Source organism: Vanacampus margaritifer, chromosome 10 (assembly GCF_051991255.1).
Source record: "Vanacampus margaritifer isolate UIUO_Vmar chromosome 10, RoL_Vmar_1.0, whole genome shotgun sequence".
Taxonomy (NCBI): domain Eukaryota; kingdom Metazoa; phylum Chordata; class Actinopteri; order Syngnathiformes; family Syngnathidae; genus Vanacampus; species Vanacampus margaritifer.
Window position 1 is genome coordinate 25,710,247 of NC_135441.1, and position 23,420 is coordinate 25,733,666.

Genomic DNA, 23,420 nt, shown 5'->3' on the forward strand with positions numbered 1-23,420 from the left:
TTTTTGCATTTATTTGTAATATGTTTAAAATATACGTACATTTTCTTAAAATAATGAAATTAAATTTCAGGCAGACATATTATTTTATTGAATCATGAAACTTTACTCCATATTTTCTGTTACCTTAATTCGATTCAATTTTATTTGTCTTTTATAGTCTCAGATATTTTGACCTTTTTATTTATATATTTTAATCATCAAATTGGACTCCAGACTATTTTCATTTTACTGAATCATGAAACTCGACTTTGGATTATCTTACATTTTGTCTTTGAGAACGTCCGCAAACTTGAGCCTGAGTCAAGAGCGCCTCTGCAGGTAGCAGCCAGGTACTGCACTCCGTTTTGCCCCAATGCTTTAAATACACCGCTAATCAACAACTTCTCCCAATTGATTCTTAGCTTTCAATTAATCCATTATTGCCTTCCTTCCATCCTGAGTCATCATTTTCTTATCTGAATCTTTCTGCACTGATAAAACGTCTCATTGTTCTTGAGAGGCGTCTCACTAGTCAAAACTCGACCACCACCACCACCACCACCTCGGTGTCCTGCATGAGCAAATCCAGACAGAAGCGAGTCGCCCAATAAACTCTCGCGGCGCAAAGCAAACACAGCGACGCTTTACGAGCTCGTTTAGCTCGCCACCCTCAAATAAAGGGACACTCGCCGGGGCGGTTCTCGTCACCAAACCGTGACGTTCTTCTTCTTCAGTCTGAGCGGGATTAGCGTTGGCAAAAGGACGGCGCTTTGCGGCAGTAACAATAAAAATTTTAAAAAATGTTGTAAATCACGTGAGCAAGCGAAGACGCTGAATCTGCAAGACGCGTTAATGTGACAGAGGAAGGGAAGTCAACATAAACTGGAAATTGGGCAGTGAAGTCATGTTTCCACTAAGCAGTTTGCGTCGGTTTGATTTGGAATGCTAAATCCTGATCGGGCTTCCAGCACGGAATGTGTGTGGGCGGGATGGTGATCTCGTGACATCATGGCGTGGTGACACAAGCAACAACTAATTTGACAAAACGATACTCAACTACTGCCTATTGTCGTTTACTATCAGAGGTAGTAAATCCAGGTCCAGAAAGTAAAAATCCTGCCACAGTTTGGCTTTAGCCCCTCATGCTAGCTAGATAGCTAGCTAGCTAGCTCCCTAAAAGGTAAACAAGCACCATGGGAGCTAGCTAAAAGGTGAACAAGCACCGTGGGAGCGAGCTAAAAGGTAAACAAGCACCGTGGGAGCTAGCTAGTTAGCTAGCACCTGGGGCTAAAGACAAACTGTGGCAAGGTTTTTACTTAAGGACCTGGATTTGCCACTTCTGTTTACTCCCTAAAAGGTAAACAAGCACCATGGGAGGTAGCTAGCGAGCTTGCTAGCTAGCACCTGTGGCTAAAGACAAACTGTGGCAGGGTTTTTACTTTCTGGACCGGGATTTGCCACCTCTGCTTACTATTCATGAATTCATCTATTTGAGCTTTATTGTGGCACCTATGTTCAGGTCTTTGCGGCTCGTTGCAAATTTCTGTACACTTTTTATAATGTTCAAAGAGCTCACAAGACGGCGCTTAAGCCACGGCGAATAGAAAAGTAGTGATTGGTGTCAAGGAAGTATGTTGAAGTGATAACAGAGCTTTGCATCTTGGATTTGTTTGCAAAATTACAGAGCGTCTTTGCTGCAAATGTATTTTTGGCTCTAGGCTCAAGATAACCACCAAACCTGGGTCTCATGATTATTTGGTTTGTAGCATTGACATTAGCATTCAAATTACAATATAATTCACTCCGATTACAATATGGTTTGATTCACTCAACTCGATTGAATGTATTTCACTTCAATTCCCATGTGACGTGATACGATTCACTCAAATTGTGATGCAATTCAGACCAATCGTGATACAATTTATGGTGCACTCCAAATGAGATCCGTCATTACCTCCCATCCTGATTCTGATTCAGTCAAATTACACCTGACAGAAAGAGAGAGAGTTCTGCTTCCTCCATTCACACTTGACCAACTGAACTGCACTAGCAAAGCAGCCAACCAACGAAGACAGTCCAAGACTGGATTGTTCCTTTAAGGAAGTACAAGTTAGTGTCCATCAGCATCCAAAAAATGTGACCAACTTTTGACTTCTTTTCTTGTCCTGGCTCCGCTTTCATCTGTTCTTGGACTTAAGGTCAACCTGGGTTTGCGTCGGTTTCCTTTGGCAGCGTCTTCATTTCGGCCTGTGACAAAGCACCGAGACGGTCCGGCTGAAAGCGTCCACGCTAGATGTCTTCTGGGAAAATGTTCAAAGGCGACGCGAGGCACAATCTCGCCGTCGTGCTGCCAAATGTTTGCTCTCGCTCTGTAAATTCCGCTAGGGCAAAATGCGGGCGGCCGGTCAGCATGTTGAATTACGTGAATGACAAAATTGGCTTTGAAAAATTCTTCTTTATTGGCACAAAAGGACGCTTGTTTTGTTCGAAGCAGCTACTCTCTTCTGTGATGGCCACTTTGCCATATCAGTTATTAGCACGGGCAGCTAATGTTACATCACGTCAAGCGCACGTTGAATTTTCATGCCCGACGTCAGTCCTTTCTTCTCCTTCCTTCGGTGACGGACACGCTAGAGAACTTGGTCAAGGGGATGGGGGGGGGGACGAAAAGGAAGTGGGCAATTAGGATTCCTTTGCGTGGCTGCGAGTCGTCCAGGGCCAAATTGAGCATACCTATCTGAGAGCACGTTAGGGAGGAGACATTAAAAGCGCTTTGTGGAAAAAATAACAAGAGATTAGCGCAGGAAGTCCAGGACCCCCTTTTTTCCCCTACTTTTTGCGCTCCTCAGAAGAGTGAAATATCCGAGAGAGGAAACTTGTCAACTTGTCCCAGACGGAGAGGAAGCAAAGGAGCTCAAAGGTCACGAAAAGGCAAACAAGACGTGTTGTAGATGAGACGGACGAAGAGCCAAAGAGCATTTGGAGTCAGGATTCCCCTTTTAGCTTCATTCCACTAGCGGTAGCAAAAGTACTTGCACTTGATGCTAAAACACAACTACAGCTACTTGTTGCTGATTTAAAAAAATAAAACAAGCGCAGCTATTGAAAATGTAGAGCTTAAAAGCTAGCAAGTATTAGCCTGGCTATGCTATCAAAAATGTGTTTGTATAGCTTTGCTAATGCTATGAACTCAGTAATGAAAAAAGGTCATCTGGCTCATCCGAACACATCATTTCACTGCAGTAACATAAAAATAACATTTGGGCCATCAGTTATTTACGATGCAAAAAAAACATTTTAATAATTTGACACAATGGAAATATAGCTAGCCTTAGCCTGACTACAAAACAGTTTCCTTCTACTGAGCTCGTACTGAGGACAAAAAAATACATATAAAAAATCTCGGGACACAGTATCAAAGCATTTTAGCATAACTTTGTTAATGCGATCTGACTAATGAAAGCATGCAAAATTAGGTCATGACAAATGACAACAACTGTCTTTGACTTCATCAGCAGCATGTATTTAATCGTTTTTTTTTGTTAAAAACAACAGAAAATGATTCCAGGGCTCTGTTGAAACTCTCCAAATTAGATTTTATTATTATTATTATTTTGTTTTTGTACAGGCATTTTTTTAAAAGCCAATTTATTTTATGGCTGCCTTTAAATTCGGTAAATATAAAGTGTTTTATTTATTTATTTTTATATTTTTGTTAAAACTATTTTAATACTTCCAGGGTACTGATGTAACTGTCCAACTATAATTTAAAAATACATTTTGGCAATCTTTTTCCCCAAACTGCCTTTGACTTCATCAGCAGCATGCATTTATTTATTTATTCCAAATATGATTGTATTTTTATTTTATTTTTTATTTTTTTACAGGCATTTAAAAAAAAAAAAGCCAATTTATATTATGACTGCCTTCAAATTCGTTAAATAAAAAGTGTTTTTTTTAATTAATTAATTAATTTATTTATTTTATATTTTTGTACAGGCATTTTTAAAAATAAAAGCCAATTTATATTATGACTGCCTTCAAATTCGTTAAATAAAAAGTGTTTTATTTATTTATTTATTTATTTATTTATTTTATATTTTTGTTAAAATTATTTTAATACTTCCAGGGTACTGATGTAACTGTCCAACTATAATTTAAAAACACATTTGGGCAACTTTTTGTTATGTTTCCGTTTTGTAGTTATTTATTTATTTTTATTTTTATTATGGGTGTGTTTGTTGTTTTTAATCTGTGGTCGGTGTTGGTCATGTGTTCCTGATTTCTCCCCTTGTCTCGTTATGTCTGATCACGTTCACCTGTGTGTTTCTTCCCTTCCGGTGTATCTGACCAATCGGTGCCCTCAGCCTATTGTGTTTCCCAGGTGTGTCTCATTAGTGTTGGTGTATTTAGTCTGTTGTCGTTTGTCCAGACCCTGTTGATTCATTGTCATTGCAACGTTTTGTCATTGCCGCCATGTTTTGCCATTTGAGTTTGCTTGCATTTCGGACTTTATTGTTTTCTGTTGGCACGTTGTGCACCATATTGGGTCCTCAAGTACAGTCAACCGTGACACCTTAGGGTTCCCCCAAACTACCTTCCACTTGCATGTATGTATTTATTTGATTTATTTTTGTTAAAAACGACTGAAAAAAATTCTAGGGCTCTGCTGAAACTCTTAAAATATGATTTTATTACTATTGTTTCTGTACAGGCATTTTTTTTAAAGGCAATTTTTATTCTGGCTGTCTTTAAATTCATTAAATAAAAACGTATTTATTTAAAAATGTTGTTAAAATTATCTTAATACTTCCACGGTGCTGATGAAACTGTCCAAATATAATTTAAAAACACATTTTGGCAACCTTTTTTTTCTTTTTCGCCCCCTACTGCCTTTGACTTCATCAGCAGTTGAGTTTAAAATTGGATTAAAAGAAAAAATGTCTGTCATTGAAATGCAGAAAGTCCTCTCGGGAGGTTCTACCTTTTTAATGATGCACTTGATAGCTCACTGCATCTGAAAGCAAAAAACCCCCAAAAAAACATGCAAATAAAAGTCTCCTGCGAGATTCTACGTCAGATCTTCTGTTTCCGCAACTCGGCAGCGGAGTTTCCACAGCGGGCGAGATGGAGATAAGGATGGAGTGATGGCGAAAGACAAGAGGGGAAATGTAGCCAACTGTAAAAGGAGCGAGAGATTGAGATAAAAGAGGGGAGGGTAGAAAGAACGCAAAGCAGATTACAGGGGAAGGAAAAAGCAAAGAAAGTGTTTAGTCAACTGAGGAAGAGTGAAAGATAAGCATGAGCAAGGGGTGACATTAAAGAAATGTGAAAAATAAAAAATAAATGAATGCAAGCGAAATCTCAATTTAAAGAATATAATCTGCACGATATGAAACTGTTTAAATAACAAATCCGCTGTTATTGCCTTTGAACAAACACCAAAGACAAACGTTTGTGCGTGGGGAATGTGTTGAAAGTCGCCCCCCTGCGGAGTTCATGTCATATTTTCGGCTTCACCACATTTGACCTTTTCAGAGGCGCGATGCTCCCCCGGCCTCACCTTCAACCTCCTCCTCCTCCTCCTCGCTTTGATTCTTTCCAGATTTCCATCACTGTCTGGCCCAGTGAGTCGCGGCACATTAGGCCCGCCACACACGCCACTCACTCGCGCAGTGTGCCGGGTTCGGCCGCAACATTTCGCCGGCGGCTGACTGACGGAGATTCAAAATTCGTATTACAGTTGCAAGATGTGGCGACATGGCAAGTTAGAGCCAATCGAAAAGCGTGGAAGCTTTCACTGAGGCTAAAAATCCATTTCTGGCTTCTAATCGAGTGAGAATAACCATATTTAGAATTGTACATTGTTAAAATAAAAATATATAAAAATAATTTTTTTTACTTGGAGCACACATTTTACACTCTAAAAACAGTTGGCTCAAAAATGGAACGATCTACTTCATAGGTCAATTTGACCCAAATAAAGAATTTGACCAATATTTATAGTTGTTTTACACTAAAAGACTCAAAGTTGGGTCAAATTGACTCAAGTAGAGGATTGGTCTATTTTTGACCCATAGTTGGGTTGTTTTTGACCCAAATGTTTTTAGAAAGTACATACGGTTGCTGTATGGTGGCAGTGAATTAAATTCAAGCAGCAGTTTGGCAAGAGGCTTTATTAATGCCACTCCTTGTTCAAATTCATTCTCACTGCCAATATAAAACAAAAATAACTACACGTATTATGCCAAACCACTTAGCTTAATGCTAACAGACAACGCAAAATGTCATACACGGGCTAACGAATAGCATCAAGCAACATATAACATAGCATCAACAGAAAATTGACCAATACTCACTTTATCCCCTACTAAGAATAACCATTTAGAGCAGAAAACTCACTTCGAGTAATTGCGACCACAGAGGACCCGAGTTCAAACCCCGCTTGGACCACATTTTAGTACATTCGATAGTTCCATACCAACTGACTATCAGATCAAGAAATGGATTGTAATTTCACTGAAATTATTAATTCCCACTTAAGACAGATTGCAGTTCAATTATTCTTTTTATTCATTTGTCATTTAACTACAATTAAAAATGTGTAATTTTCACATAAATGATCTTTCAATTTCCTTCATAAGCATTCAGCTATTGGCATTCCCGCGCAATTTCTGCAGAAATTGTACTTGTACCGTATTTGGTGTTGCGACATTCTTCTAAGAGAAAATATGTTCCTTGGTCCACCTTTCATTTCCCCCCCGCCCACTTCGAGTGGGTACGTTTGTGCCGCAACCCCACGGCGGAACCCCAAACCTCCTGCCCCCCCCCAGCAGGACCTGCAGTATGGCTCCTATTAGCTCCCTTGAAACCTAATACGGGGCTTAAATCAGATTTATAAATGTTTAGGTGTGTTATGAAAAACACACATGCAGGGGCTGCCTCGGCCAAAGCCAGACTGTTTACACGCTGATATATGCGAGTGTGTGTGTGTGAAAGAAGAGGGAAAATTGCGTTTGTTGCCTGCGTTGTGGCCTAATTCCTTCTGTGCGACAGCGTTTCAATAAACAGTCGGACGTAGAAAGGGAACCGGTCAACATACACACACTCAACATACACACACTTTATTCTACACGTTGTATACGTCCGTAAGGCGATTGAATGGCAGGCAGGAAACATGAGTCGCTTTTAAATTGTGCTGCAAAAAAAACTCCTTTATTTCCTTCGTTTTAGTCTTTAATGCACGTTTTGGGGTTAGTTGTTTGGTTTTGTTTGCTCGTGTGATGGTTTGCGTGTGTGTGGGCTCTACGGCCGCCGGGCATTCTCACGCTCGGCCGGCCTACATTTTTTAAGACGCACACTGTTTGTTTGCGCTCGTTGAACCTGATCAAGCTTTTAAGGTTTGTTTAATGATTGATTTTTCCCCTTTTTTTCTTGCCCTGCAGGGACCTGAACAGAAACAACATCACACGGATCACCAAAGTGGACTTCTCTGGCATCAAGAACCTTCGAATTCTGTGAGTTTGTTGTCGGAAAAAAAAAAGATGATGTTTTTGTTGTAACAAAAGCGATGTGAGGAAAATGCAACAACTCGTCTCAATTTATTTTACATGGTTGTGGTTGTTTGGATGAATAATCCTCGTTAACACACCATAATGAAGCAAATCTTTACTTTATCTGCCCGCCCATTTTATACCACTCCCTCTCTTGCTAGTTGATTGATGTAGCTCTCGTGAGCTATTTCATTTATTTGTTCTTTTTTTTTTTAAAAGGGACAGAACATATTAATGAACATTTACAAATGTAAATATGTATGGGATTACAGCCGTCAGACTCATTTGTATCCCTTGTACCATTGGCAGGAAGGTGTTCAAAGTGAGAAGGAGAGTAGAGAGTAAAAGCAGTAAAGAAGAGTAAAAGCATAATACATAAACAATACATCTATCTAGCAAGCTAGCAGGCGATCGATCTATCGACCTGTCAAGCTAGCTAGCTATTGAGCTATCTGTTGTGCAAGCGAACTAGCTCCCTTTCTAGCAAGAGTTACTATATCTACATAGCTAGGCTATCTAGCTAGGCTATCGAGTGAAGACATTTAATATTTTCAGCATTAGAAGACCCCTGCTATTCACTAGCTAGGCTATCTAGCTAGGCTATCTAGCTAGGCTATTTGGCTATCCAGAAAACTAAATGGCTATCTGGCTAGCTAGACCGAACAGGACTTGGACTGCGGCTGATGACGTTTCTCAAGATCGCAAGGGCGTAAGAACAGACAAGAACGCTATCCATCCAGATAGCTAGGCTATCTAGTTGCTAGATAGAACAGGATATGCACCGCGGCTGACGACGTTTCTCAATATAACAAGGGCGTAAGAATAGAGAAGATCGCTAATTAAGAAATGGCTAGCTGGCTAGGTATCAAGCTATCTAGCTAACGATCGAGCTATCTCTATTTCGGTATCTATTTGTATAGACCTCTCTACTTTACATACACGATATTCTTCAAACATTTCAATGTGTGCCCTATGAGATGGCGAATATAATGTAAATTAAATTGTGTTACGTGTTTAAGTGATCTTGTAGTTTTGTCCTAACTTAACCCTTGCCATTTGACCCTTTTTATTTCGAGTAAATTTGTTCGGTACAAGGACATACTGTTCCATGAAAGACAAACGCTTGGATGAGTTCCTTTTACACTATTAGATCGTGTATGTGTGTGTGTGTGTGTTTGTGTGTGAGAGGGCCCATAATAACTATAATCACACAGGCGCACTCCACAGGCTGGCAGATAAAAATACACCCGCTGCACAAGCTGGGCTGGGAAGTGGAAATAAGTCGATGCATGTGTGTGTTTTCATTTGTAAGCACATTTGTTGACCACTGCGGCTTTTGGCGCTCACCTCGGCCAGTGTGACAACTTGTGTGCGAGCGCGGGCCATTTTTGTCGGCCCCGACATATCTGCAAGGAACGGAGGGACTCGATGTGGGCCGGCCCGTATGTGTGTGAGTGTGAGAGAGTGTGATGGCTTGGCGGTTTGTTTCATGTGGTTGGTGAGAAACTGCTGTGACATTTCCCCACTGTAAATCTCTGCAAATTGGCCTGGAGATGGTTTGTGGAAGTGAAGATAGTCTGAGAAAAGTGCTAGCTCGAAAACACACACACACACACACACACACTTGGTGTACACTTTACTATTTGTACGCATGGCGAGATAAAACAAGCGTGGCTTTTTCCTCCAGCCTACTTCAATGTAATTGTTGTGTAATCACTACCATTAATAATGCCTGTTGAGGGCAGATTCTTTTCCAGACTAGAATACCAGAATCCTTGGAGTGCACTTTCATTCGCTCGCCCCGCCAGTCGCTAAAATAATCCACAAAGTCAGTCTCAAATTCAATGTTGTATAATTCATGCTTTTCCTATCAGACAGGCATGCGTCATAAAAGACACCGTGTACTGTAAACACAATGACTCAAAAGACTCCGCAATGCCAGAAAAATGGCAGTAAATCAATGTCAAAATAATCTACAATGTCAAAGCACACTGCCCCTGCTAAATCGACCTGTAGAATATTTCATGTGATCACACCTCCTAGCATGTACGTCGTTACAGATCTTAATTTTCTGTCATTTTCGACATTATGACTTGAAATAATCCACAATTTCAGCAATGTTGCAAATACTACTATTTCAAAATTATCCACAAAGTCAATGTCTCAAAGTCGATGTGTGGTATAATTCATACTCTAACAGTAAGTGACTCATGCATGATAAAACGCACCCTGTACCGTAAATGCACTCTCAAAATAATCTGCAATGTCAGGAAAATGGCAGTAAAGCAGTGTCAAAATAATCCACAATGTCAAAACCCACTGCCGCTAAATCGATCTGTAGAATATTTCATGTGATCATCAGTTTCAGTAATGTCGCAATAATACTGTATCAAAATAATCCACAAAGTCTCAGTCGATGCATTGTATCATTCATGCTCAATGCTCATTTCATCAGTTACACCCTGTACTGTCAGCGGAAATGACTCAAAATAATTCGCAATGTTACGGACTTTGCAGTGAAGTAGTGTCAAAATAATCCACAATGTCAAAACCCACTGCCGCTAAATCGATCTGTAGAATATTTCATGTGATCGCGCCTCCTAACAGTTACAGATGTTAACTGTCACTTTTAACTGTAAACGTAATGACTTGAAATAATACAGTTTCAGCAATGTTGCAATAATACTGTACCAAAATAATCCACAAAACCTCAGTCGATGCATCGTATCATTCATGCTCATTTTAACAGTTACACATGCATCATAAAAGACACCCTGTCCTGTCAGCGCAAATGTCTCAAAATAATCCGCAATGTCAGGAAAATTGCAGTAAAGTAGTGTCAAGGTAATCCACAATGTCAAAACCCACTGCCGCTAAATTGACCTGTAGAATATTCCATGTGATCACATAGCGCCTCCTAACAGTTACAGACATTAACTGTCAATTTGGACAGTAAACGTGACGACTCGAAATGATCCACATTTTCATCTATTTTCGCCATAACACTGTATAAAAAATAATCCAAAAAGTCAAAGCGCACTAGCGCGCTAAATGAGCATGGCATATTATTCACCCGTTTACGGCTACCAGAATGACAACTTACCTATTTACACTTCTGATGACTCAAAATAATCTACAAGGTCAAAAATATTGCAGGAATGCAGCGTTGTATTACGACATGATGGCTAAAATAGTTTCTAACTGTCATTTGCGATCAATCATTTGTGTTGATACGTTGACGTTATCAGATAATAGAAATGGAAATAATCCACAAAAGTTAAAACACACTGGCACTTTCATGATGAGGGAAACGTAGATGTGTTCTAATCAAATGAACTCACAGTGGGACTTGCTGATACGTTTGGAAATGTTCTTACTTCGGAGGAGAAAATCCAGCTGTAAACTTCTTTAAACACACGTTGGATTGATGACGAATGATTCTGGTGAGATGAAATTGGAAAGTGATTGGTGTTTGTCCAAGCCTTCTCGGAATGTCAAATCTTTGGGTTCGTCACTAAAAGGGCCGATGAAAAATGACGGAACTTACACGCTAACAGCGATTGGGTTGAAAGATGGATCAAAGCTGGATGAAAGCGGATCGGACAGAAAGGAGGGATGAGCCCGTGTTTGCTTGTTTTGGCCCGCCGCGTCGAGACATTGAACACGGTCGACCTTTGCGTCGTGTCAGATTCATTTTTCAATCACTGCGATGTCTTATTTTTGTTTTTCCAAGCATTCTTGTAGTCATAAAAGTGCAATCGCCTCCTTGGAAACGTCTCCATTTCAATCTGGCACCCGCTCGACTTTTCTATTTGTGTTGGCGGGAGGAGGAGATTCAACCTGTTTCTCTCGTTCTCGGGTCAGCTGGAAACATCTGTCCGTGAATGAAATTCACTTCCAAAGTACTTAGTGGGAATAAATTGAATTAATCAGTTGTAATAGAGATGCAAGATGATTCTTCATTTGACTTGTTTTTTTTTTTTTTTTGCTTGTGCTGAACTCCTCGATGTTTTGTGTTGTTTACTGTGTGTGTTGCTGCAGTCACCTGGAGGACAACCAAATCAGCGTCGTCGAGAGAGGAGCCTTCCAAGACCTGCGACTGCTGGAGCGACTGTAAGTAGCAACATCTCACTTAAAATCCAAATACAGTTTGGTCGACCCCCACTTTTATATTACTTTGATGGTGCTGATGCTCCTGGAGCAGCCAGAAAGTTTGTTGCCGAGGATACGAACAATGGTTAGCGCTGTTTATAATGCGGGTTAGCGGTGGTAGATAGCATTAGCATTGTTCCTGTGAGCTGTTGTTATGGACTCCGCTGGTTTGGTTGCTGCGTGTTTAGTTCTCGTTTGGAGAAACTGTCTTGAGTCAAAGCAGCCGCAGCAGACATAAAGTGCAGTTTTCTTATCATGCTGACCGTAAATTACAAATCTAACATGGCTGCTGTTTGCTTCGTGATTGGATGAAAGAGTTCGGGGCGTGGAGCGAAATATGTTTACAGTCGGCAGTAACGGTTTGGTGTCTAAATAAGGATAAGATATTTATCATACATAATGTAGACCGTGTTTTGCTGCAAAAGTTACAGAAAATTGCAAATAATTATTGCATTAATTTTAAAATATTAATCATTTAGTTAAAAATATATATATTTAAAATATCAAATATTTATCATACATATTGTAGACAGTATTTTGCTGAAAAAGTAAAAAATATAAATACATTCAGTCTTTTTTTGTTACAGAAAATTGCAAATAATCATTGCATTAATTTTAAAATATTAATCATTTAATTAAATTTTTTTTTTAAAATATCAAATATTTATCATACATATTGTAGACAGTATTTTGCTGAAAAAATAAAAAATATAAATCTATTCAGTCTTTTTTGTTACAGAAAATTGCAAATAATCATTGCATTAATTTTAAAATATTAATAATTTAATTTAAAAAAATATATTTAAAATATCAAATATTTATCATACATATTGTAGACAGTATTTTGCTGAAAAAGTAAAAAATATAAATCTATTCAGTCTTTTTTGTTACAGAAAATTGCAAATAATCATTGCATTAATTTAAAAAAAAAATTCATTTAACTTAATATTTGATTTAATTTATTGTTAATAATAAAATACAGTGTATTAGTAATGACAATTTTATATAAGTACAATTAATATTTTACTTTTATTAAGCAATTTGTTGATTAAAATTTAATAATACAATCAAATATGACAATTATGTGCAAATGTAAAGGTCACTATGAATAAAATGTAACGTATTAATTATTTTTTTAACTTCTACAAATTCCTGGTCTACGTGCGTGTTGTGTGTATCTGCACATTCGTTCGCACCGAGACTCAAGTCAGGCGTACACACACTCACACACGTACGTGTTTATAAATTGACGGGACGACGTTGATTCAGACGCTCGCCCCAAGGCTTTAAAAATGGTTCTTCATGCGCTTGGGAACTACCCTGCTAGCGTGCCCAATTGAAAAAAGCTGAAATGCAATAACAAAATCCACTTTGATCCATCAAGACTTTCCATTTTCTCTACCTCAGTGACCTTATTTTTTAAGAAAACTACTTGCTGCCTTGGAAAAATAACTAATTGCGGCCGTCTCCTTTTTCAGCAGTGTTCTAAAAACACATGTAATGGGCTAATTGGTTAGCTTAGCTCATTGACCCCATTGCCCAGGCTTGTGTTTAAAATTTGACTCTGAGTCATAGCCAGTTTAAAAATAACTTCCCTGCTGCAGTTGGTTAGTTGACGATTAAGTCATGCGGCTTGTTGCGAGCGTTCACTTCTGCCTTGCGCACACCTAAAACCACCAGCTCGGACCATGGACCGATGAGGAAATGACAAAGGCAAGATGTAATCTACACATGTGAGGAGGAGGGGAAAAATGTTGTTGGGAGTGGTAGCAAAACGTGTACTTGGGTGGAGATGGCACATCGCGATAGTGTTTATGTGGGGGATCCGGAGGTGAGTCTCACTTTAAAAGGCTCCCCGAATGTTCTGGGTCAGGCCAGGGTCGGAGTTCATGGAAGGAAGGGGCCAACGGGAGTAAAGCGGTTGACTCGAAGCATTCAAACTTATGGAATGTTTTTATTTATCTATTGATATATAGTTCTATTTATATATTTATTTTTGTACTTATTTTCGACATTTATTTTAATTTTTTTAATCTCGTTTTTTTATTTATATTTTACTTATATATATATATATATATATAATTTGTTGTTTTTATTTATTTAATCATTAAAAAAAAAAAATATTTAGTCATTTATTTATTTTAAATTTGGGCAGGTTTGGTCCTCCATACAAATGACCTCCAATTCAACTTACAAATTCAAGAAATTCTGCTAATACAGCAGCAAGAATTGGTCGCGGCTTATTATGTGACGATCCTGGAATCTCCTGCAAACGGTGATCAAAATACCTCTAATGTGACGCCTGGCAGGGGTGAAAGGTGCCCGTCGTGGCGAGGACGGTTGATTTATGGCCGCAGTGGGGTGGGGGGAAAAAATACTATCTTGTCTTCACCGCGGGCGAGCACATCCATCTTTGTCCGCACGTGAACATAACATAAATCACGCACATCAGAGTCGGCGGCCGACAAAGTCCGGGTTGTGCCTAATAAAGTTGTAACACGCTGCGAGTACTTCCACATTGTGGGGAGGGGACTGGAAAATGTTCTACCCTGGATCGGAAAAGTTCCCAAACCTCGATTATCCAGTGTGGGGCTCTTGTTATCAGGTTGACCCAGGTTCAAAGGTCGCTGTCTGTGTCTTCTCTAGCCCGGAGTCTACTTTGCGACCTTGTGGCCTTTGGCATCCTCGCGCCTCTGACAACCGCTTTGGTGCCGAGATAACGCTCGTTGTCCGTCTCCTCGTTGACAAGGAGAAGCTGCTGTTTGTAAACAATGCTGGCCTTTCATGTTGACACGGTTGCACTTTGAACACAACGCGACAGGATTCACCATCCTGGGATGTTAAACTTTTTTCTTTTCAAATATCAAATATGAGCCGTGATCAATTTTGGGGAAACATTCATCTGATGTGTATCTCTGTGTAGAGAATTAAAATTGACAAAATACAAAATAAAAGGAAAATTTAAACGGATTTAAGAAATATAATTCCAACATTTAAAACCCCAAAATTTATATAAATATCAATAATAAATAGAAGCGCTCTGTTCTCGTATTTTTTTATGCTGTCAAAACCGTTGCATGATTCACTTGACAGTTTGCAAGGGCACACTTAAGAATGATTATTTTTATTTTTTGCTTCAATCACCTCATCAAAGGAAAATGCTCATTTTGTGTATGTAGGATGCACGTCGCACGTTTTGACCGGCTATTGCATCACACGTACGTTTGTAGTCACAAAGCAATGACGGACGATAAAGGACGAAGTAACAAATATCTTTTTGGAATTAGTTGAAAAAGCGAACATTAATGCAATTTTAGATGGAAAACGGCAAAGAAACGCTACGGTTTATCAAAGAATTACAAAATAAAACTCGTGTGATGTCATCGCACGGCGCAGTCACTTCCTGGTCTTTTTCTTCTTCTTTTAAATTAATGGTGGATCGCATCTCTATGGTGTATAGCGCCCCCTACAGCGGCGGAGTCCCCTCTCAATATTCGCAAAAGAAGAACAGATGGAAAATGGCAGAAGACGCACGTCCGTTTTGCGCATTTTCAGTAAATTCGCTTAAAATTTTTTGAAGCAATTGGATGGAAACCTGACTATTGAGAGGTATAAATATAACCAACTTGTCTCTACTGAAATCACTTCTTGATGATTCCATCTTGTTGCGTTTCTCTCCACAGCCGACTAAACAGGAACCGACTGGCGCTGCTCCCGGAACTTCTCTTCCAGTCCAACCCCAAACTGGGCCGACTGTAAGTACGCCCGTTGAAACGCCGCCGCCGACCTCGCCGGCTTCTCCGCCGGTTCGAACGTTCGGGTCACGTCATGGAATGCCTTTTCTGTTTGCTTGGAGAATGCGAAGTGATGGGAGTGTACGCTGGGGTCAGACTGCGACATGTTCTCCCTGCGTTTCATCCCAAAGGTTCACTTCCTCCCCTCTGCTCTCCGTCCATCTTTCATTCCACTGAGGAATTCGATTTGTTTTAGCCTCCACCCTTGATGAAGGTTGAGGCAAACATGAGAGATGCTTGCATTTTTTTAGTGTTGCTTTATATTGTGTGTCTGCAATCATTTTCGATGACATTCATTTGCGTGCGTACGTTTGTATTTGGTGATCTACGGTCCATGTATGCGTGTTGGGAGCGGTGGGGAAAGGAAATACCGCCACTGGGATGATGAACTTCTCACCTCGGTTGTTCGCTTTGAAAGGTCGCCAGGAGACAAGATATTTTTTATTACGCACGACAACTTCCACTTGACAGTTGGTCGTTACGTCATGAAAATAAATCTGGAGTAACCGCTGCAGCTGTGACACGTTTGTGGATTTCCAGCAGAAAAGCCAATTTGGATTGAAAACGCAAAAGCTGTAATGTTCAGGATGGAACAAGCGAACGGCACAAAGGTTGTTAGGGGTAAGGGGAAGTCATTTTCTAATTTAAGTTTAAAAATATATATATTTTCATGTTTTCCTGCACATCCTCCACCCCAATTGATGTACTTTTTTTGGCTGTTAGCTGTAAAAAAAATTTTTTTATAAGAGATGACTTTTTTTTTAAGATTTATTTGAAAATATTCATTTGAAACGCCTTTTTTTTTAAGATCGATTTTTCAAGATACTGTATATTTTTTAAATATTATATATATTATTAAACATTATTCTAGTAAAAATCTTTTGGGAGATTATTTTTCACAGTAAAAAAACTAAAAATATATTTTCAAACTATTGTCTTTTTTAATCATTTTTTATTTTAAAATAAATATTTGTATACATATTGTAAATTTAATTATTTTAATTATTAATTTTTTGATGAAAAATATTTTTGTATATTTTTACATACATTTTCAAATATTTAAAATGTATTTTCAGATACTTTCTAAAGAATAGAATTACAATATATATATATTTTTTAAATTTTTAAAATATAAAAATCTTTTAAAAAAAATTTTTGAATATATTTTTTTGAACGTTTTTCGTGTGGATATTTTTTTCTCCCATATTCACATTTCTCACATACTTGCATAGTCAACAAGTCGGTCTTGGTCAGAGCACAAACAAGATGAGACTTACTCAGCAGCACCTCTGCAGGCCACAGCCAGTAGTGCACAACAGTTTGCCTCAATCGCTCACAGAGTCGAATTTCATGTGATCAATTTAAGTAATTCTCCACCATTCTATATTTAACTCATATCAACTATTCCAGTCATATTCCGACTTTCAGGGAAAGCCGGTAACTGCAGTTCTTTGCTCCAAATATGCAGACGTGAAGGTGGACTTTCATTTTGAGCTCAACCCAAACAAAGCACCATAAATCTCCTTTAGACGACTTTTATTCCGAAAATGCTAATTCACCTCATGTATTTATAGCGCCGAGCTGCTCACAAAGCAGTAAATTCAAATACATGGAAGTGCTGCTCTCATTCCAAGATTTATGCCCGTCTCATCCAAGTCATCCCCGGTGTGCACACGAAGGCCCCAGAAAGACGCAAACTCTGGCCTCGGCGCGGCAGATTTGCGGCGAGGTGTGATGTATGGCCCGGGGCGGCCAACCAACCTGAGCGGTCCGGCGGGCGGGAAACTGTCATTTACGTCAACTGCGGCTTCCGCACAAACAGGCGCTGGCGCTGGCGTGCGCCGGCCGTGTTGACTTTTGGGCCTTTCTTGTTCTTCATGAGTGGCCGTGTGATTTTTGCCGCGCCGCCTGGCTTAGCGTTAGCCCGGGAAGCCTTAATTGAAGTGGAAAGGCTTCCATTTGTCACTGGTCAAACACGGACGGCTACAGGAGTGGAAAAGGTGAAAAGCGAGCGAGCGAGCGCACATCCAAACTTAACATTATAAATTTCCCGTTCTTTATATCCCGACGTTGCCATCAGCACAAAGTAAATTACAGTGTCTGGACTGCTTCTACTGCCCTTTATTTTCTTTTTCTCTGCTTTTTCCCCGTCTTTTGCTGCCATTTGACCGAGCCTTTTATCCGGCCGATGTTGTTTTTTGTCTTTGAGCCAGAAATCTGCTACTACGGCACAAGCGTTGCGTTGGAATGGTCTTTTACGAGCTGTTATTCGGGCCTGAGGACCAGCACGGTGCCAAAACCTCTTTCGCAATCCCAGATGATGAAAGTGAACTCCCACCTATTCGCGTTTTTCTGTGGAACCAATGGCCAAATACCTGAAAGTAATAATTGGCATCTCCAATCGCCTTTTCCTATTCAAATGAATGGAAACGCTATTTTTCCATTCCAGGGCCGCATTAAACACCAACAAAAAATTGTTGATAAGAAAATAACACTCTACACGTTCTTTATAAATGTCATATTTGCAAATAGAATAATGTGACTCCAGTCTTCCAAATAATTATTAAAATAATAATAATAATTATTAAAGTAAATTCAGTTAAAAAGCAAACTACTAAAGTACTGAGTAATTATTAGTAATTAGGGATAGACCGATTATCGCCACCCGTATTTAGTATTTTGACGAATATCCGTATCAGCCTTTAAAAAAAAAAAAAAAAGATGGCTGATAATAAATCCATATAAAGCTGTGTTGACCCCAAGAAACAATTTATTTAGATTTTCCCTAGAAAGTCTCTGCATCTTTTTTTGTTTGTTTGTTTGAAAGTAAAACAAAGATACCTGAAAGTTTAACATTTTAGTTATTTTGTGATTTTGGAAAAAAATATATTGTAGAAATCTATAGGGAGCGATCACATTTACTTGCTTAAGTTTTCATTTAGTTTTGAAGACATACGTATGACCTTGGGAGTTCCTTGAAGTGTTTGTTAGAATTTTAAAATAAAAAATCTACATTTTGCAAATCGGAAAAGTTGTTCAATAAACATATGCCTAAAAGAATTCCAACAAAGTATTAGAATTTATATAAAAAAACATTTTTTACAGCATTATTTTTTTCCTTTTACTGAAATTAAATATCAGCTCCAAATATCGGTTAACGGTCTCCTTGACTAGTAATAATCGGTATCAGCCCTGGAAAAAAAACATATCTCTTTTAGTAATTAATTCGTTTTTGTGTTTTTTATCAAAGTAAGAATCAACATAACTTGAATAAAAAAAAGACAAATTGAATATTAATTTTAAAAAGATGTCACAATTATTAATATTAAAAAATTGCAAACTAAGGCAAATTCTGCCATAAAAACTGGTCTTCAATTAGATTTGTTTACACCAGGCAGAGATGACACAAGCACGACGTATTTTCTCAAGTTCAAAGTGGAGTTGTTGTAGGCTGAAATGTGAACACGACATTTTTTTATTTGTTGTTTCTGTCGTGTTTTATATCATTAGAACTTTGCTTGTTATGTTTCTGGCTGTGGAGATGATGTGTGGTCATGTGACTGCCAGGCTCCACCTGATTGGTTGAATGCAGTCGCTAGTGGGAACGCTGGATTGGTTAAACGGTCATGTGACGTGTGAGATCACTATTTGGCAAAACAAGTCGAGCAAAAGTAATAAAATGTAGCTGAATGGATGTAATGGATGTAATAAGTAAAGCATTACCAAAATATAGAAGCCAAGTGCGTCACGTTGGACAGTCTGGTGGTCTGACGAGCTCATTAATAAGCACGTTTGGCTCAAAGTCCAAATAAGCCAGATCCGTGATTGTTATGTAATGAAGACGCCGGCATGCGAATTGCAAGCGCTCGACTTGAAACCGCAAACCGCGCTGGTTGACTTTGAAAGAGGAAACATTGTTGGACTTGCGGAAGGTTTGGAAGGTGGAGCAGAAGAAGCCCAGCAAGGATTGTGGAAGGTGGAGATGAAAAAGGCGGCGCGCCGGCGGCCTTCTGCTTTGTATGTCAAAACCACGGCGGCGTGATGGGATTTACCTCTCAATACTCCTGTTGAAGCCCTTGCGGTCTGAGGTTTGGCGACGGCGGGGAGGGACGCAGGGAGTCCAAATTGTGACTTTGCTCTCAAGATATCAGGCCGGAGTCAAACATTGGGGCATCGATAGAAAGAAGCCAACAAGTTAGCGGTCTCCGATTTACCGTGGTGATGATTGATGGGGAGGATTGGTGCGTGTGTGTGTGTGTGTGTGTGTGTGTGGGGGGGGGGGGGGGTCATCTTTAAAATCGGGGTGGGGGCAATGGGTGATGGCGTGTTGATGGATGGCGAGGGGATCACATACCCCACGAGGTGCTCGGCGGGGGGGGCCAAGCGAAGATGGAAATGGTGATAAAGATGAATGGTGGGCTGCGGTTTATTTCGACTGTGCGGATTTCACCCAACATTTGCAACCAGTTATTGCGACACACTCGTGTACTATGAATTCCTGGATGTTATGGAGGCTCCAATGGGAGAAAAATGTTGAGCTAGAGGTTCCGTGCTTCACAAATATCAGGAAATAGCCGACCCAAATCTTGACTGATATTATTACATGCTATAAATTAAGAGTCATGCGGTTATTAATGGCAACCTTGCCGGTCTAAAGACCAAAGCTTAATGTGCGCTCTAAAAACTGTTGGGTAAAAAAACAAATAAAAAATTTGGTCAAAAAGGGACTGACTCAACTTTTTGGGTTATTCAATTTACCCCAAAATTTAGACCAAATGAATAACAACCCCAATAATAGGTTGCTTTGGGGGTTATTCATTTAATTTGACCCAAATTTTGGGGTTAAATAAATCAAAAAGTTGGGTCAGTTCATTTTTGACCCAGTTGGGTCAAATTACCCAGTAACCCATAAAGACACCCAATTTTTGAGTTTTTTTTTGTGGGGTATTCATTTGATTAAATTAAATTATTAATTCAATTAATTATAAAAGAAATAAATAAAATTAATAACTCACAAAGAAACCCAAATTTTGGGTTTGTTTTGTGGGGGTATTTTTTTGACCAAACTTTTTGGTTAAATTGAATAACCCAATTGAAGAAAAAGTTGGGTCAAAAAAAAAAAAGGGTTTTCTTTGTGGGTTGTTAATTTAATTTGACCCAAACTTTTGGGGTCAAATAAATCTTTTTTTTTTTTTTTTTTTTTTTTACTTTTTGGGTTAAATAACTCAGACAGTTCTTTTTTGGTCCAGTTCATTTGGGTTATTCAATCCCAAAAAAAGTTGTCAGTTGAATAACACACAAAACAGCCCCCCAAAAATGGGTTGCTTTTTGGGTCGAATAATTAAACTTGGGTTGGCCCAATTTGGATTAATTTGACCCAACTGTTATTCGAGTGTGCCTTCCAGCAATTATTCTGCGCAAGGCGCTGGCCGGATGTCAGTTGTGCCTCCAGATGTGAAGATTGGGGAACCTCCGTTTACTGTAAACACGGATTTAGCTTTGGAAGAAGGAAGAGTCAAGCGGCGAGAAGAACGAGAGCGCGAGGGAAGCAGGTCAGGGTCACCTGAGATGACTTTTCCTCCTAATGAACTTAATGAGGAAAGCCGATGAGGCCGCCTTTCATCTGGCCTGATTGTCCACGGCTGCAGTTTACCTGCTGGAATGCAGCGGTTCGTGTTACAGGAAGTGCGTGTCAACTGCGCGTCACATGATTGGCCGCGAGGTACGGATCCTGCGTAGCGATTGGTGAGCGGGAATACACCCCCCCCCCCCCCCTCGATTTCACATTTGCTTTCTTTAACCCTCTTTTTATGTCCACGCGCACCCACGCAAAGACAACAGGAAGCTTTTGGAAGTTTGCGTCGCTATTGTGCGACTGTTTTTTTTTGTTGCCTCTTGCGTTTGTTTTTCACGCCGCGCTCGCCGCTCGCAACAAACAAATCATTGGCACCGAGACGACGCGTGAAAATCAAACAGGAATTGACCACTAAGCTTCGAGTGGCACTGAAAGTTGCAACTAAGACGGACTGGAAGAGTCACAGAAAGAAATGGAAATGGACTTCCTTCCAGATGTTTCCCTCTGTTTTTGTGACTTGTGAATACGAACCCAAGCATGATTTGAAAAGAGATGATATATTTGTGTATATAAAACATTTCTAGCTGATTTCTAATCTGCTTAATAGAATGAATCTGAAGTTGACATGTCTTGTGGTTATTAATGTCAACCTTGTAGGCTGCCAGTCTAAATTCCAGAGTTCAGCGTGCACTTGAAAAACAGTTGGGTCAAAAATAACTCAATTGGGTTAACAAGGGACTGACACAACTTTTTGGGTTATTCAATTAACCATAAATTTGGGTCAAATGAATGACCCCATAAAACAACCCCCAAAATTGGGTTTCTTTGTGGGTTATTAATTTAATTTGACCCAACTTAGTAGAATAACCCAATTAATTGCACAACCCCAAAAATTGGGTTTCTTTGTGGGTTATTAATTCAATTTGACCCAACTTAATTGAATAACCCAATTAATTGAATAACCCCCAAAATTGGGTTTGTTTGTGGGTTATTTATTTAATTTGACCCAACTTAGTAGAATAACCCAATTAATTGCACAACCCCAAAAATTGGGTTTCTTTGTGGGTTATTAATTCAATTTGACCCAACTTAATTGAATAACCCAATTAATTGAATAACCCCCAAAATTGGGTTTGTTTGTGGGTTATTAATTTAATTTGACCCAGCTTTTGGGGTCAAATAAATCCTTTTGTTTAACTTTTTGGGTTAAATAACTCAGTCAGTCAGCTCTTTTTTTTTGACCCAGTTCATTCGGATTATTCAATTAACCCAAAACGTTGGGTCAATTGAATAAACCACAAAACAACCCCTGAAGAAAGGGTTGCTCGGTGGGTTATTAATTGAAATTTTTTTTAGGTGAAATTGACAATTTTCACCTTGTATTGATTTTGACTGAATCGTGTGTGTATGTTTGCATGGCTAAGAGTTTCTCGAGGTCCATTTGAGCTCAGACTTGGCCATGTTGCCTCAACGAGACGGTGCCAGGCGGATTCTAATGAAATTTGGTAAAGTGGCGGAGCACGAGCCAAAAGGAGAATCTCATCTCTTGGCCGGCCGGCGGCTTGTTTGCGCGCCCCGATTGCGAGCATCTTCTGCTGTTCCCACATTGACGGGGCACAACGTTGTCCTTCGTCCTGCACTGTTGTGCCCTCTCAAGAGCCGTCCGTGTCTTGCGTCCGTCCATGTTGATCGCAGGTTCGTTCCAAAGTAGCTCGGAGCCTAAAGTTTGCGTGTCTCGATTTGTCAGCTTTCCGCACGGGACGTACGTGTGACGAAAACAAGCCAGCTTGTCTCCTGTCAAGCGAGGTCTTACGGGGGTCTTTTTCCTTTCCAATGTCAAAGAATTTTTAGGTTTGCTGTGGAATCGCGCACAGGCTGCATGTGGTTGTGATTTAAGCGCACAAATATAGGTGAGTGGGGTTGGAGGTGGAAAACGTTTTTTTTTCTTCTTTGTAATAAGAAGTCACTGAGGTTCGAATGAATCCGTTTACCAGCGAGTGAGTGTGTTTTTAGTTGCTCCATCCGCGTACATAATTTGTGTCTGGTGTGCATATTTGCTTATGTTTGCACAGCTCTTGTCATTTCAACACGTATCCTAATATACGTGCATACATACAGTACATGTTTAGTTGGTATGCGCGTGTAAACACGAACTTGAGACGAGGCCATGCGCACTCGCAGAGCGTTTGTTTAATCACTATTTCGGTTGACACGAGGAGGCTAATCAAAAGCAGACGCCGCTGCTTGGAAAAGCGAGCGAGGGAAGATAAATGCGGAGGGACCGCTTAGGAAGGGAAGAAATTGAGACGCAGACGAGCGGAAAGAACACAACAGAAAAGGTTTGATACAATGTTGCGCAACAGGCTA

General features: G+C 39.6%; 1 protein-coding gene across 1 annotated transcript in view; it reads left to right on the plus strand.

The window, feature by feature from the left end:
* Positions 1–4,432: 4,432 nt before the first annotated feature.
* The window catches only part of slit3 (slit homolog 3 (Drosophila)), a 220,699-nt gene continuing 201,711 nt past the window's right edge, over positions 4,433–23,420 (plus strand). The window contains exons 1-4 of the mRNA XM_077578263.1: positions 4,433–4,589; positions 7,425–7,496; positions 11,574–11,645; positions 15,368–15,439. Of these exons, the coding sequence (XP_077434389.1) occupies positions 4,588–4,589; positions 7,425–7,496; positions 11,574–11,645; positions 15,368–15,439 (218 nt within the window). The 5' untranslated portion in view covers positions 4,433–4,587. The remainder of the gene's footprint in view (positions 4,590–7,424; positions 7,497–11,573; positions 11,646–15,367; positions 15,440–23,420) is intronic.